The sequence below is a fragment of the Salmo salar genome, chromosome ssa05 (genome assembly GCF_905237065.1).
Source record: "Salmo salar chromosome ssa05, Ssal_v3.1, whole genome shotgun sequence".
Classification (NCBI taxonomy): domain Eukaryota; kingdom Metazoa; phylum Chordata; class Actinopteri; order Salmoniformes; family Salmonidae; genus Salmo; species Salmo salar.
The window spans coordinates 76,444,344-76,461,864 of NC_059446.1; the positions used below are offsets into that span (position 1 = coordinate 76,444,344).

At 48.6% G+C, this 17,521-nt stretch overlaps 1 protein-coding gene across 1 annotated transcript in view; it reads right to left on the bottom strand.

Moving 5' to 3' along the window:
• The window catches only part of LOC123743175 (neuronal acetylcholine receptor subunit beta-2), a 44,961-nt gene extending 44,125 nt beyond the window's left edge, over positions 1 to 836 (bottom strand). The window contains exon 1 of the mRNA XM_045718937.1: positions 551 to 836. Within this exon, the coding sequence (XP_045574893.1) occupies positions 551 to 596 (46 nt within the window). The 5' untranslated portion in view covers positions 597 to 836. The remainder of the gene's footprint in view (positions 1 to 550) is intronic.
• Positions 837 to 17,521: the final 16,685 nt, after the last annotated feature.

The following is a 17,521-nucleotide window of genomic DNA, read 5'->3' on the forward strand; positions in this document are numbered from 1 at the left end:
GGAAAAACATGTGGCTTCTCTCAATAGAAAGAAAGACATATCCACACAGTAATGGGGACTCAATAATCATGGATTGCTTGGGTAAAGGATTCAACGCGTCTTTTATTGTAGGAGGGGAACTCACCTTCTCCATTGTATTGCATTCTACAATATATGAACGCCGTAGCATAAAGATAAATATTGACTTCCTTGTTGCCTTCAGTAATGTTGTCATAAAAGATCATCCCAGTTGAGCGCATAACGTAATGCAGTTATGATGTATCATTTCTCCCTAACATCATCATTCCGTTGTAGCCTAGTACGTACTCACACACAGCCGTTATGAGAACGATGGTGACACAGCAATGAAACAGTCATTATCTCTATCTTGTCTTCTCCTCTCCATTTATCCAACTATCCCTCCCTCAAAGCATCCTTCCATTAAATCTATAGAAGACTAATGTATGGTGCTTTCAGCCCCCCGTGGTCGTACCGAGAAGAGCCACACAAAAGCGCATCATTCCCGGCTCCGGCGAGCCATTAACACAGCCTCGACAGACAACTTACTCACCTCTCACAATGGCGAGTAGGCACAGCAGCAGCGTCCAAGCGCCCATCGCTGCTCAGATGCGTGCGTATGTGTGCGCTCCGAACCAAAAGGTGCTCACTCGAACAGCGAACGCCTCCGGAACACACGCAGTGTTCTTTTCTTGATATTCCGTTATTAATTCTTCACTCGGTACCTGTCATGGTTCCGTCAGGTCTTCTCAGTACAGACATAGTTTTTATTCGTGTCTAAAATCTCCAGGTATACTTGGGAGTCGAGCCGAGCGGGATTGGCTGTCCGTATTGTGCTAACAGCCTGGTATTATAGACTAGACGTAACATAGTAAATGTAAATCCGGGATACTCAAATGAGTCATGTTATGTTTGGTATGGTTACATAAGACAGAAGGTTACTTAAAGCAAAAACTAAAGTAGGGTGGTTGGTCCGGGTGATTGGGTGGACGTTTAATGCGAAGGTGGATGGGTGGGAATATAACACGAAAGTATAGCAACCCAAAAGTTGCATTTCGAATCTCATCACGGACAACTTTAGCATTTTAAAGAATTACCAATTTGTAACGGGCGTCATATAGAGGAGACCAAGGCGCAGCGTGTCGAGTGCTCATCGTTATATTTTAATGAAAACGAACACTAGACAAAATAAACAAAATGACAGCCAACAGTTCTGTCAGGTAAATACAACGAAACAGAAAACAACTACCCACACAAACCAAGGGAAAAAGGCTGCCTACATATGGCTTCTAATCAGAGACAACGATAGACAGCTGCCTCTGATTGGAAACCATACCCAGGCCAAAACATAGAAAACAAACACATAGAATGCCCACCCCCTATCACACCTTGACCTAGCTAAACAGAGAAAAAAACAGCTCTCTTAGGTCAGAGCGTGACAGTACCCCCCCCCCCACCGCCCCCAAAGGTGCGGACTCCCGGCCACAAACCTGAACCTATAGGGGAGGGTCCGGGTGGGCATCTATAATTGGCGGCGGCTCTGGTTCAGGGCGTGGCACCCCCACCGCCCGCTGATCCCCCCGCTTCTGTGTGTCCGGAGGAACCAAACCGTGGATCATCGCCGGAGGCTTTGGAACGCCAACCGCCGCTGAAGACTCTGGGTTGAAGGCCGCCGCTGAAGACTCTGGGCTGCAGACCGCCGCTGAAGACTCTGGGTTGAAGGCCGCCGCTGAAGACTCTGGGCTGCAGACCGCCGCTGAACTCTGGGCTGCAGACCGCCGCTGAAGACTCTGGGCTGCAGACCGCCGCTGAAGACTCTGGGCTGCAGACCGCCGCTGAAGACTCTGGGCTGCAGACCGCCGCTGAAGACTCTGGGCTGCAGACCGCCGCTGAAGACTCTGGGCTGCAGACCGTCGCTGAAGACTCTGGGCTGCAGACCGTCGCTGAAGACTCGGGGCTGCAGACCGTCGCTGAAGACTTGGGGCTGCAGACCGTCGCTGAAGACTCGGGGCTGCAGACCGTCTCTGAAGGCTCCGGACTGGGGAGCATCGCTGGAGACTCCGGACTGGGGAGCGTCGCTGGAGGCTCCGGACTGGGGAGCGTCGCTGGAGACTCCGGACTGAGGAGCGTCGCTGAAGGCTCCGGACTGGGGAGCGTCGCCGGAGGTTCTGGACTGAGGAGCGCCGCCGGAGGCTCCGGACTGAGGAGCGTTGCCGGAGGTTCTGGACTGAGGAGCGCCGCCGGAGGCTCCGGACTGAGGAGCGTCATTGTAGGTTCCGGACTAGGGACCGTTGCTGCAAGCTCCATGCCATGGATCATCAATACAGGTTCCGCGCCATGGATCATCACTGGAGGCTTCGTGCTATGGATCATCTCTACAGGCTCCGGGCCATGGATCATCCCTACAGGCTTCTTGCCATGGATTATCCCTACAGGCTCCGGACCATGGATAATCCCTACAGGCTTCTTGCCATGGATTATCCCTACAGGCTCCAGGCCATGGATTACCTCTGGAGGCTTCGTGTCATGGATCATCCCTACAGGCTTCTTGCCATGGATTATCCCTACAGGCTCCGGACCATGGATAATCCCTACAGGCTTCTTGCCATGGATTATCCCTACAGGCTCCAGGCCATGGATTACCTCTGGAGGCTTCGTGCCATGGAACACCCCTACAGGCTCCGGGCCATGGATCATCACTGGAGGCTTCGTGCCATGGATCATCACTGGAGGCTTCGTGCCATGGATCATCTCTACAGGCTTCAGACCATAGATTATCACTGGAGGCTTTTCTAGTGGAGCTGGAACGGGTCTCACCGGTCTGGAGAGACGCACTGAGGACCTGGTGCTCAGAGCAGGCACCGGCCGTACTGGGCTATGGAAGCGCACTGGAGGGAGAGTGCGAGGAGCAGGCACAGGACGTTCTGGGCTATGGAGGCGCACTGGAGGGAGAGTGCGAGGAGCAGGCACAGGCTCACCACAATAAGCACGGGGAGTTGGCTCAGGTCTCACCCCTGGCCCAGCCAAACTACCCGTGTGCCCCCCCAAAACATTTTTTGGGGGCTGCCTCTCGTTCTTCCCCGGTAGTTTCATAAAATAAAATGTTTAAAAAATGGAAAAGTGGTGAGTGTATATGTATTCACCCCCTTTGCTATGAAGCCCCTAAATAAGATCTGGTGCAATCAATTACCTTCAGAAGTCACATAATTATATAAATAAAGTCCACCTGTGTGCATTCTAAGTGTCACATGATCTGTCACATGATCGCAGTATATATACACCTGTTCTGAAAGGCCCCAGATTCTGCAACAGCACTAAGCAAGGGGAACAACCAAGCAAGCGGCACCATGAAGATCAAGGAGCTCTCCAAACAGGTCAGGGACAAAGTTGTAGAGAAGTACAGATCAGGGTTGGGTTCTAAATAAATATCTGAAACTTTAAACATCCCACAGAGCACCATTAAATCCATTATTAAAAAATGGAAATAATATGGCACCACAACAAACCTGCCAAGAGAGGGCCGTCCACCAAAACTCACGGACAAGGCAAGGTGGGCATTAATCAGAGATGCAACAAAGAGACCAAAGATAACCCTGAAGGAGCTGCAAAGCTCCACAGCGGAGATGGGAGTATCTGCCCATATGTCCACTTTAAGCCGTACGCTCCACAGAGCTGGGCATTAAGGAAGAGTGGCCAGAAAAAAGCCATTGCTTAAAGAAAAAATAAGCAAACACATTTGGTGTTCGCCAAAAGGCATGTGGAAGACTCCCCAAATATATGGAAGAAGGTACTCTGGTCAGATGAGACTAAAATTGAGATTTTTGCCCATCAAGAAAAACACTATGTCTGGCACAAACCCGACACCTCTCATCACTCCGAGAACACCATCTCCACAGTGAAGCATGGTGGTGGCAGCATCAAGCTGTGGGGATGTTTTTCATCGGCAGGGACTGGGAAACTGGTCAGAATTGAAGGAATGATGGATGGTGCTAAATACAGGGACATTTTTGAGGGAAACCTGTTTCAGTCTTCCAGAGATTTGAGACTGGGATGGAGGTTCACCTTCCAGCAGGACAATGACCCTAAGCATACTGCTAAAACAACACTCGACTGGTTTAAGGGGAAACATTTAAATGTCTTGGAATGGCCGAGTCAAAGCCCAGACCTCAATCCAAATGAGAATCTGTGGTATGACTTAATGATTGTTGTACACCAGAGGAACCCATCCAACTTGAAGGAGCTGGAGCAGTTTTGCCTTGAAGAATGGGCAAAAATCCCAGGGGCCAGTGACAAGCTTATAGAGACATACCCCCAAGAGACTTGCAGCTGTAATTGCTGGAAAAGGTGGCTCTACAAGTATTGACCTTGGGAGGTGAATAGTTATGCACGCTCAAGTTTTCTGTTTTTTTTGTCTTATTTCTTGTTTATTTCACAAAAAAAATTATTTTGCATCTTCAGAGTGGTAGGCATGTTGTGTACATCAAATAATACAAACCCCCTCAAAATACATTTTAATTCCAGGTTGTAAGGCAACAAAATAGGAAAAATGCCAAGGGGGGTGAATACTTTCACAAGCCACTGTACCAGACGAAACGTAGCATATCATACCAGTAAGTCTTTTGGATTACATTTAATATGTTACGCCTACCCCTGAGTCCAGGTTGGTGCTGAGCAATGGATGAGCTAGAAAATAAAGGGAGGGGGAGGTGTGGAGGATGTGGGGTACAACAGTTTCCCATCACTTGGAAGCATGTGCTGTCATTTCATTTATCACAATATCCTCGTTTGATATTGAGGTGGAAATTAAAATGACTGTTGACCTAAAATAGCAAAACGATGTTTAAATGAATCAACTATGATGCCAACAATTAGGCCATGTGTCTGACTCTGCCTATGTCTCCCTACATTTAGTAAATAGGCATAGAGACAAAGCTACCAGGTTTGTATAGCAGGATTTATCAAACCTTTCGAAAATCAGGCCTCAGTAAAAAGGTCATATTTCCATCCACTCAACATGACCAACTGACGTTTTGACTGTTTGTAGTCCAGTAGTCTGTCTTGTCCAGTAGTATGTCTGGTCTAGTAGTCTGTTTGTGGTCCAGTAGTCTGTTTGTGGTCTAGTAGTCTGTCTGTGGTCCAGTAGTCTGTCTGTGGTCCAGTAGTCTGTCTGTGGACAAGTAGTCTATCTGTGAACTAGTAGTCTATCTGTGCTTCAGTAGTTTGTGCTCCAGTAGTCAGTATGTGGTCTAGTAGTCTGTCTATGGTCCAGGAGTCTGTCTGTGGTCTAGTAGTCTGTCTGTGGTTTAGTAGCCTGTCTGTGGTTCAGTAGTCTGTCTGTGGACTAGTAGTCCTTCTGTGCTCCAGGAGTCTGTGGTCCAGTAGTCTTTCTGTGGTCCAGTAGTATGTCTGTGGACTAGTAGTCTGTCTGTGGTCCAGTAGTCTGTCTGTGGACTAGTAGTCTGTCTGTGCTCCAGGAGTCTGTGGTCCAGTAGTCTGTCTGTGGTCAAGTAGTCTGTCTGTGGTTCAGTAGTCTGTCTGTGGTCTAGTAGTCTGTCTGTGGACTAGTAGTCCTTCTGTGCTCCAGGAGTCTGTGCTCCAGTAGTCTGTCTGTGGTCTAGTAGTCTGTCTGTGGACTAGTAGTCCTTCTGTGCTCCAGGAGTCTGTGGTCCAGTAGTCTGTCTGTGGTCCAGTAGTATGTCTGTGGACTAGTAGTCTGTCTGTGGTCCAGTAGTCTGTCTGTTGACTAGTAGTCTCTCTGTGCTCCAGGAGTCTGTGGTCCAGTAGTCTGTCTGTGGTCTAGTAGTCTTTCTGAGGTCCAGTAGTCTGTTTGAGGTCTAGTAGTCTGTCTGTGGTCCAGTAGTCTGTGTGTGGTCCAGTAGTCTACCTGCATGCTTTCTCCTTCTCTCTGCCTGGCATGTGACTTAGTGATGGAAAAGCATGTCATTCACTGATAGTGGGGGGTCGCAGAGAGGTGTGTATGTACATGTGCATGTGTATGGCTGTGTGTGTGCGTGCATATGGCTGTGTCTGTGACGTGTGTGTGTGTGTGTTGCGGCCTGGGTCTATCCCCAGTCCCGAGAATGAATCTGACTGTGACAGAGCTGACAGCGACTTAACATTCACATCTCAACACGTTCTATATGTGCCCGCTGGCTAGAATACCTCAATACATCTCTTTAAGACAGTCACACACACACACACACACACACACACACACACACACACACACACACACACACACACACACACACACACGCACACGCAAATCCTCTCTTCTCCACACTCCCTCCCTCTGTTTGTTCACTTCTCTCATGCTGCTTCTCTTCTGCTGTTTCTCTCTCTCTTTCCCTCTCTTTCTCTCTCTCTCTCTCTCTCTCTCACTACTCTTTATTTATCTGTACTCTCTCTCTCTCTCTCCTATTCTCCCCCTGGCTCCCTCACTCTGTTCTCTCCATCCTTCAACCATCCTTTAAAAGTAATTTCCTCAACATCTTAGATAAGCATGCCCCGTTCAAAAAATGCAGAACTAAGAACAGATATAGCCCTTGGTTCACTCCAGACCTGACTTCCCTTGACCAGCACAAAAACATCCTGTGGCGGACAGCAATAGCATCGAATAGTCCCCGCGATATGCAACTGTTCAGGGAAGTCAGGAACCAATACACGCAGTCAGTCAGGAAAGCAAAGGCTAGCTTTTTCAAGCAGAAATTTTCATCCTGTAGCTCTAACTCCAAAAAGTTTTGGGACACTGTAAAGTCCATGGAGAACAAGAGCACCTCCTCCCAGCTGCCCACTGCACTGAGGCTAGGTAACACGGTCACCACCGATAAATCCATGATAATCGAAAATTTCATGAAGCATTTCTCAACGGCTGGCCATGCCTTCCTCCTGGCTACTCCAACCCCGGCCAACAGCTCCGCCCCAACCCCCACCCCCCCACCCCCGCAGCTACTCACCCAAGCCTTCACCCAAATCCAGATAGCAGATGTTCTGAAAGAGCTGCAAAACCTGGACCCGTACAAATCAGCTGGGTTAGACAATCTGGACCCTCTCTTTCTAAAACTATCCGCTGCCATTGTTGCAACCCCTATTACCAGTCTGTTCAACCTCTCTTTCGTATCGTCCGAGATCCCTAAAGATTGGAAAGCTGCCGCAGTCATCCCCCTCTTCAAAGGGGGTTACATCCTAGACCCAAACTGTTACAGACCTATTTCCATCCTGCCCTGCCTATCCAAAGTCTTTGAAAGCCAAGTTAATAAACAGATCACTGACCATTTCGAATCCCACCGTACCTTCTCCACTGTGCAATCCGGTTTCACGGGTGCACCTCAGTCACGCTCAAGGTACTAAATGATATCATAACCGCCATCGATAAAAGACAGTACTGTGCAGCCGTCTTCATCGACCTGGCCAAGGCTTTCGACTCTGTCAATCACCGTATTCTTATCGGCAGACTCAATAGCCTTGGTTTTTCTAACGACTGCCTCGCCTGGTTCACCAACTACTTTGCAGACAGAGTTCAGTGCGTCAAATCGGAGGGCATGTGGTCTGGACCTCTGGCAGTCTCTATGGGGGTACCACAGGGTTCAATTCTCGGGCCGACTCTTTTCTCTGTATATATCAATGATGTCGCTCTTGCTGCGGGCGATTCCCTGATCCACCTCTACGCAGACGACACCATTCTGTATACTTCTGGCCCTTCCTTGGACACTGTGCTAACTAACCTCCAAACGAGCTTCAATGCCATACAACACTCCTTCCGTGGCCTTCAACTGCTCTTAAACAATAGTAAAACCAAATGCATGCTTTTCATCCGTTCGCTGCCCACACCCGCCCGCCCGACTAGCATCACCACCCTGGACGGTTCCAACCTAGAATATGTGGACCACTACAAATACCTAGGTGTCTGGTTAGACTGTAAACTCTCCTTCCAGACTCTTATTAAACATCTCCAATCCAAAATCGAATCTAGAATCGGCTTACTTTTCGCAACAAAGCCTCCTTCACTCACGCCGCCAAACATACCCTAGTAAAACTGACTATCCTACCGATCCTCGACTTCGGCGATGTCATCTATAAAATAGCTTCCAATACTCTACTCAGCAAACTGGATGCAGTCTATCACAGTGCCATACGTTTTGTTACCAAATCACCTTATACCACCCACCACTGCGACCTGTATGCTCTAGTTGGCTGGCCCTCGCTACATATTCGTCGCCAGACCCACTGGCTCCAGGTCATCTATAAGTCTATGCTTGGTAAAGCTCCACCTTATCTCAGTTCACTGGTCACGATAACAACACTCACCCGTAGCACACGTTCCAGCAGGTATATCTCACTGATCATCCCCAAAGCCAACACCTCATTTGGCCGCCTTTCATTCCAGTTCTCTGCTGCCAGTGACTGGAACGAATTGCAAAAATCGCTGAAGTTGGAGACTTTTATTTCCCTCACCAACTTTAAACATCAGCTATCTGAGCAGCTAACCGATCGCTGCAGCTGCACATAGTCCATCTGTACATTGCCCACCCTATCTACCTACCTCATCCCCTTACTGTTTTTATTTTATTTACTTTTCTGCTCTTTTGCACACCTGTATCTCTACATGCATACCATCAAATGCTCATTTATCACTCCAGTGTTAATCTGCTAAATTGTAATTATTTGCTCCTATGGCCTATTTATTGCCTACCTCCTCATGCCTTTTGCACACACTGTATATAGACTTTCTTTTTTCTACTGTATCATTGACTTGTTTATTGTGTTATTGGCTTGTTTATTGTTTACTCCATGTGTAACTCTGTGTTGTGTTCTGTGTCACACTGCTTTGCTTTATCTTGGCCAGGTCGCAGTTGTAAATGAGAACTTGTTCTCAACTTGCCTACCTGGTTAAATAAAGGTGAAAAAAATGTTTTTAAAAATCCTTCAACCAGTGTTTTTCTACAGTTGAGAGTCACAAGTTGTGTAGTCATTAGGCCATGAATAATTATAGCCACAGGAAAGCTATGAGGGTCTCCTCTCCTCCTCTCATCCCTCTGTCTCATCCCTTTTTCTCTTCCCTCTCCTCTCCTCTCCTCCTCTCATCCCTCTGTCTCATCCCTTTTTCTCCTCTTCTCCCCTTTCCTCTCTCCTCTCCTCTCCTCTCTCCTCTCCTCTCCTCTCCTCTCCTCTCCTCTCCTCTCCTCTCCTCTCCTCTCCTCTCCTCTCCTCTCCTCTCCTCTCCTCTCCCCTACCCTCCTTTCATTTCTCCTCTCCCTCCTCCTCTTCTCCTCTTCTCTCTTCTCCTCCTTTATGCCAGTCCATTCTCCTCTCTGAGGGTAAAAGCCCATTTTGGTCCTCTCCCCCTCAGGGTCCCTGATAGAAGTGACCTCCATTCCACCTTCCCAAAGACAACCAGTGGTGGAGTAGGAAAGGAGGTGAGCATTGCCGCGGGAACTAGGGGTGCTGAATGTGCTGCAGCACCCCCTGAAAAAAAGTGGGAAGAAGAAGTGAGGAGTGAGGAGGAGGGAAAAAGGTGGAGGAGGGGTTGAGGATGTGGAAGAAGAAGGGAGGAGGAGGGAGAAAGGTGGAGGAGGGACTGAGGATGTGGAAGAAGAAGGGAGGGGGAGGGAGAAAGGTGGAGGAGGGACTGAGGATGTGGAAGAAGAAGGGAGGATGAGGGAGAAAGGTTGAGGAGGGACTGAGGATGTGGAAGAAGAAGGGAGGAGGAGGGAGAAAAGTTGAGGAGGGACTGAGGATGTGGAAGAAGAAGGGAGGAGGAGGGAGAAAGGTGGAGTGATTGTTCTCATTTAGACTGCTGATATGCCTGTTTCTTAGGGAGAAATAGGGGGGAAGATTTAGTTCCTGAAATGAAATGAGGAGAAGCTCACTGGTGTTCAAGTGATGAAGGAAGGAAGGACTGTGGTAAAGGAGGGAGGAATATGAGACAAACAGAGGGAGGGAGGAGAGGAGAGGAGAGGAGAGGAGAGAAGAGAAGAGGAGAGAAGAGGAGAGGAGAGGAGAGGAGAGGAGAGGAGAGGAGAGGAGAGGAGAGGAAAAACAGGAGCGTAGGAGGGAGGAAAGAGTAAACAAGGTCAACATTAGTGCAGGATGGAAGGAGGAGACGGTCGCCGTGGTGACAAAAAGAAAACAGCGAGGGAGGAGAGGAAAACGACCTGTTTCTCTTTCATTCTACTTCTATTTTCATCTCTAACACAACACACAAACAAAGACACACTAAAACACATTCACACACAATCACTTTCACAGTGAGATCCTTTTCCTTCCACTCTCTCTCTGTACTCTCTCTCTGTACTCTCTCTGTATTCTCTCTCTGTACTCTGTACTCTCTCTGTACTCTCTCTCTCTCTGTACTCTCTCTCTCTGTACTCTCTCTCTCTGTACTCTCTCTCTCTCTGTACTCTCTCTGTACTCTCTCTGTACTCTCTCTGTACTCTCTATGTACCCTCTCTCTCTGTACTCTCTCTCTGTACTCTCTCTCTGTACTCTCTCTCTCTGTACTCTCTCTATGTACTCTCTCCGCACTATCTCTGTACTCTCTATGTACTCTCTCTGTATTCTCTCTGTACTCTCTCTCTGTACTCTCTCTCTGTACTCTCTCTGTACAATCTATGCACTCTCTCTGTATTGTCTCTGTACTCTCTCTCTGTACTCTCTATGTACTCTCTCTGTATTCTCTCTGTATTCTCTCTGTACTCTGTACTCTCTCTGTACTCTCTATGTACCCTCTCTCTCTGTACTCTCTCTCTGTACTCTCTCTCTGTACTCTCTCTCTCTGTACTCTCTCTATGTACTCTCTCCGCACTATCTCTGTACTCTCTATGTACTCTCTCTGTATTCTCTCTGTACTCTCTCTCTGTACTCTCTCTGTACAATCTATGCACTCTCTCTGTATTGTCTCTGTACTCTCTCTCTGTACTCTCTATGTACTCTCTCTGTATTCTCTCTGTACTCTGTACTCTCTCTGTACTCTCTATGTACTGCCTCTGTATTCTCTCTGTACTCTCTCTGTACTCTCTCTGTACTCTCTCTGTACTCTCTCTCTGTATTCTCTCTGTACTCTCTCTGTATTCTCTCTGTACTCTGTACTCTCTATGTACTCTCTCTGTACTCTGTACTCTCTCTTTGTACTCTCTCTATACTCGCTATGTACTCTCTCTGTATTCTCTCTGTACTCTCTACTCTCTCTCTGTACTCTCTCTGTACTCTCTATGTACTCTCTGTACTCTCTCTGTACTCGCTATGTACTCCATCTGTACTCTCTCTTGCACCCGTCTATCTCTCTCTTCCTCTCCCCCCACTCTTTCTCTCCTCTCTACCGCTTCTCTCTTTCCCCCACCTCTCCCCCTCTCATCTCTTCCCCACCTCTCTCTCCCCACTCCCACTCTCTCCCGACTTCTCCCCCTCTCATCTCTCCCCGATCTCTCTCTCCACCCTCCAACCTCCTCCCTCTCCCCCATCTCTCTTTCCCCTTTCCCTCTCTCCCCCACATGTCTCTCTCCACCCTCCTCTCTCTCTCTCTCTCTCTCGCTCTCTCTCTCTCTCTGCTCTGAATGAGTTGACCTGACAGTGCTCCTCCTCTGTACTGAGTGCTTAGAGTCTCTCTCTGAATTATTTAGAAGCTGGGACCCCCATGAGTGCTTGTCTTCCCCTCACACTCCCTTACGCTTCCTCCTTCTCTCTGTCCCTTAGTCCCCCCCCCGTCATCCTCTCTCCTTCGACTGCAGACATTGCCTGCTGCATTCTGTTGTGTGAGTGACACTGCTTGACTGTCACATATTCAGATCTGACTGCTGCACTATCAACTCAACAGGTTCAGATGTTGTGGCGGTGTAGGGACTGACTGACTGTGCTAGGGTTAATGTATGCAGTGCTGGATGTATAGAACACGTGCATGTGTTCACACAGCCAGCAAACTCTATCACCATCAGCTAGACATACAGACAAACCAATGGACGGATGGATTGAGTTATGGAAGGGTGGATGGATGTGTGGGTGAGTGTACGACAGACTGACCAATGGACTGACAGACGGACACAGCGGCGGTTGTACGTCCATCTCCTCTGCCTCTAGCTCACTGTGACCTATATATAGCTCTCTAAATGAGAGCCCATTGAGGAACGGACGAGGGAGACAGACGGAGGGAGAGAGAGAAAGGGAGGGAAGAAAAGAGGACGGATGGTGTTGGTTGTGCAGAGCGGGTCTGTCACAGGAAGTGTTTTGGGGAGTGTAGCTATGGCAGGAGGGTCAGAGGGCCAGTAAATTACTTTATTTCTGTTTCTCCTCTGACTTCCATCTCACTGCTCTTCATTCACAAACAGGGAGCTATGTGTACGGCCACGCTAATTCACCGTTATTCATAGCTCTTTTTATGTTGCAGTCTCTCTCTCTCCCTCCAGTCCCCTCCCTCCCTCCCTCACTATCTCTCTCTGTCTCTCTTCCCTCCCTCACTCTGCCTCCGTCTCTCCCTTTCTGTCTCTCTTCCCTCCCTGTCTCCATCTCTCTTCCCTCCCTCTCTCTGTCTCCCTCCCCCCCTTCTTTCTCCTCCCAATAGAGATGGCCTTATCTCACTCACTAATCACCATGGCAACCTGGTAATCCCTTATCTAGCAGAAAAATTCTGACACACTCAGTGACATATACACACACAATAACACACAATAACACACAAACACATACGCAGTGTCACACACTGAAGTGAGGAAGCCAGCCATATCCTCCCATACACACACAGAACACACACAATAATCATATTAACATAAAATCCAATCAAATTTGATTTGCCACATGCCCCGAATACAAAAGGTATTTGTGAAATGCTTACTTACAAGCCCTTACCCAACAATGCAGTTTTAAGAAAAATAAGAGTTAAGAAAATATTTACTAAATAAACGAAAGTAAAAAATTAAAAAAAGAGTAACAATAAAAGAACAATAACGAAGCTATATACAGGGATGCTCTCGATGGTGTAGCTGTAGACTTTTTGAGGATCTGAGGACCAAATCTTTTCAGTCTCCTGACTTGGAATAGACTTGTCGTGCCCTCTTCACTACTGTCTTGGTGTGTTTGGACCATGATAGTTTGTTGTTGATGTGGACACCAAGAACAACAGCCCCGTCGATATGAATGGGGGTGCGCTCGGCCCTCCTTTTCCTGTAGTCCACGATCAGCTCCTTTGTCTTGATCACGTTGAGGGAGAGGTTGTTGTCCTGGCACCAGACTGCCAGGTCTCTGACCTCCTCCCTATAGGCTGTCTCTTTGTTGTCATTAATCAGATCTACCATTGTGTTGTCTGCAAACTTAATGATGGTGTTGGAGTCATGCTTGGCCACACAGTCGTGGGTGAACAATCAATCAAATGTATTTATAAAGCCCTTTTTACATCAGTCGATTTCACAAAGTGCTGTACAGGATCCCAGCCTAAAACGCCAAACAGCAAGCTATGCAAATGTAGAAGCACAGTGGCTAGGAAAAACTCCCTAGAAAGGCAGGAATCTAGGAAAAACCTAGAGAGGAACCAGGCTCTGAGGGGTGGCCAGTCCTCTTCTGGCTGTGCCGGGTGGAGATTATATCAGTACATGGCCAAGATGTTCAAACGTTCATAGATGACCAGCAAGGTCAAATAATAATCACAGTGGTTGTAGAGGGTGCAACAGGGCAGCACCTCAGGAGTAAATGTCAGTTGGCTTTTCATAGCTGATCATTCAGAGTTAGAGACAGCAGGTGTGGTAGAGAGAGAGAGTCGAAAAACAGCAGGTCCGGGACAAGGTAGCACGTTCGGTGAACAGGTCAGGGTTCCATAGCCGCAGGCAGAACAGTTGAAACTGGGGACAGCAAGGAGTCATCAGGCCAGGTAATCCTGAGGCATGGTCCCAGGGAGGGAGAGAGAGAAATTAGAGGGAGCATACTTAAATTCACACAGGACACCGAATAAGACAGGAGAAACACTCCAGATATAACAGACTGACCCTAGCCCCCCGACACATAAACTATTGCAGCATAAATACTGGAGGCTGAGACAGGAGGGGTCGGGAGACACTGTCCGACGATACCCCCCAGACAGGGCAAACCAGGCCAACCAGGCAGGATATAACCCCACCCACTTTGCCAAAGCACAGCTCCCACACCACTAGAGGGATATCTATCTATCTCCGCCGCCGACAGAGATGGCCGCCTCGCTTCGCGTTCCTAGGAAACTATGCAGTATTTTGTTTTTTTATGTGTTATTTCTTACATTGTTACCCCAGAAAATCTTAGGTTTTATTACATACAGTCGGGAGGAACTATTGGATATAAGAGCAACGTCAACTCACCAACATTACGACCAGGAATACGACTTTCCAGAAGCGGATCCTCTGTTTGGCCCACCACCCAGGACAATGGATCGGATCCCAGCTGGCGACCCAAAACAACGGCTCCGTAGAAGTGGCAGACGGAGCGGTCTTCTGGTCAGGCTCCGTAGACGGGCACATCGCGCACCGCTCCCGAGCATACTACTCGCCAATGTCCAGTCTCTTGACAACAAGGTAGACGAAATCCGAGCAAGGGTTGCCTTCCAGAGAGACATCAGAGACTGTAATGTTCTTTGTTTCACGGAAACATGGCTCATTCAAGACACGCTATCGGAGTGGGTACAGCCACCTGGTTTCTTCACGCATCGCGCCGACAGAAACAAGCATCTCTCTGGTAAGAAGAAGGGTGGGGGTGTATGCCTTATGATTAACGAGACGTGGTGTGATCATAACAACATACAAGAACTTAAGTCCTTTTGTTCAACTGACTTCCTCACAATCAAATGCTGACCGCATTATCTACCAAGAGAATTCTCTTCGATCATAATCACAGTCGTGTATATTCCCCCCCATGCAGACACATCGACGGCCCTGAAAGAACTTCAATCGACTCTATGTAAACTGGAAACCACATATCCTGAGGCTACATTTATTGTAGCTGGGGATTTTAACAAGGCTAATCTGAAAACAAGGCTCCCTAAATTCTATCAGCATATCGATTGCGCAACCCGGGCTGGCAAAACCCTGGATCATTGTTATTCTAACTTCCGCGATGCATATAAGGCCCTCCCCCGCCCTCCTTTCGGAAAAGCTGACCACGACTCCATTTTGTTGCTCCCAGCCAATAGACAGAAACTAAAGCAGGAAGCACCCGCGCTCAGGTCTGTTCAATGCTGGTCCAACCAATCGGATTCCACGCTTCAAGATTGCTTCGATCACGTGGACTGGGATATGTTCCGCATAACGTTGAACAACAACATTGATGAATACGCTGATTCGGTGAGCGAGTTTATTAGCAAGTGCATCGGTGATGTTGTACCCACAGCCTCTATTAAAACATTCCCCAACCAGAAACTGTGGATTGATGGCTGCATTCGCGCAAAACCGAAATCACGAACCACTGCTTTTAATCAGGTCAAGGTGACCGGAAACATGACCGAATACAAACAGCGTAGCTATTCCCTCCGCAAGGCAATCAAACAAGCTAAGTGTCAGTATAGAGACAAAGTGGAGTCGTAATTCAACGGCTCAGACACGAGAGGTATGTGGCAGGGTCTACAGTCAATCACGGACTACATAAGAAAAACCAGCCCCGTTGCGGACCACGATGTCTTGCTCCCAGACAGACTAAACAACTTCTTTGCTTGCCCAGATGGCATCCCCGGCCGCGTCCTCAGAGCATGGGCAGACCAGCTGGCTGGTGTGTTTACGGACATATTCAATCAATCCTTATCCCAGTCTGCTGTTCCCACATGCTTCAAGAGGGCCACCATTGTTCCTGTTCCCAAGAAAGCTAAGGTAACTGTGCTAAAGTACTATCGCCCCATAGCACTCACTTCCGTCATCATGAAGTGCTTTGAGAGACTAGTCAAGGACCATATCACCTTCAACCTACCTGACACCCTAGACCCACTCCAATTTGCTTACCGCCCCAATAGGTCCACAGACGACGCAATCGCAATCACACTGCATGCTGCCCTAACCCATCTGGACAAGAGGAATACCTATGTAAGAATGCTGTTCATCGATTACAGCTCAGCATTTAACACCATAGTACCCTCCAAACTCGTCATTAAGCTCGAGACCCTGGGTCTCAACCCCGCCCTGTGCAACTGGGTCCTGGACAACCTGACGGGCCGCCCCCAGGTGGTGAGGGTAGGTAACAACATCTCCACCCCGCTGATCCTCAACACTGGGGCCCCACAAGGGTGCGTTCTCAGCCCTCTCCTATACTCCCTGTTCACCCACGACAGCGTGGCCATGCACGCCTCCAACTCAATCATCAAGTTTGCAGACGACACTACAGTGGTAGGCTTGATTACCAACAACAACGAGACGGCCTACAGGGAGGAGGTGAGGGCCCTCGGAGTGTGGTGTCAGGAAAATAACCTCACACTCAATGTCAACAAAACAAAGGATATGATCGTGGACTTCAGGAAACAGCAGAGGGAGCAGCCCCCTATCCACATTGACGGGACAGTATTGGAGAGGGTGGAAAGTTTTAAGTTCCTCGGCGTACACATCACAGACAAACTGAAATGGTCCACCCACACAGACAGCGTGGTGAAGAAGGCGGTAGGAAATGGTGAAGTTGAATCTAGTAAATAAGAGAGCCCACCGAGCCTGCCTGGACTTAAGGCGCTTGGCTCTACAGAGATATTCCAAATTCTTATGGTCGGTCCAGACCAAGAATGGCTGTTCTGCTCCTTCCACCCAGTGCCTCCACTCTTCCAACGCCATCTTGACCGGCAGGAGTTCTCGGTTGCCTACGTCATAGTTCCTCTCTGCAGGATTGAGACGATGGGACAGGAATGCACAGGGATGAAGCTTTTGGTCCTGGGCAGATCACTGGGACATGATGGCCCCCACTCCAACGTCAGAAGCATCAACCTCTACCAAAAATTGACGAGACGGGTCCGGATGGATGAGGATGGGTGCTGTTGTGAACCGATGCTTCAGGTCCACACAGGCTTTGTTGACAGCTGGAGACCATGTGAACGGTACTTTGGCGGAGGTGTGTGCCAAGAGGGGGGCTGCCAGGCTGCTGTAACCCCGAATGAAATGGCGGTAGAAGTTAACAAAGCCTAGGACTCATTGCAAATGCACCCTGGACATAGGTTGAGGCCAATCTACCACTGCTTTCACTTTCTAGGATCCATCTGGACATGACCTTCAGCAATGACATATCTCAGAATGGCAATTGTAGAGCGGCTTTCACGAACAATTGGTTCTCCAGGAGGCGTTGAAGGACCTGCCTGACATGAAGAACATGTTCTTGGGCCGACCGGGAAAAAAACAGAATGTCGTCAAGGTAGACAAACACAAAATGGTTTATCATGTCCCGGAGCACATCATTTACCAAAGCCTGGAAAACAGTGGCCCCCACTGGTGAGACCAAACGGCATGACCTGGTCCTCTCAATGTCCGCTGTCTGTGTTGAAGGCTGTTTTCCACACATCCCCTTCGCGTATCCGAACCAGGTGGTAGGCATTCCGAAGGTCCAGCTTGGAAAA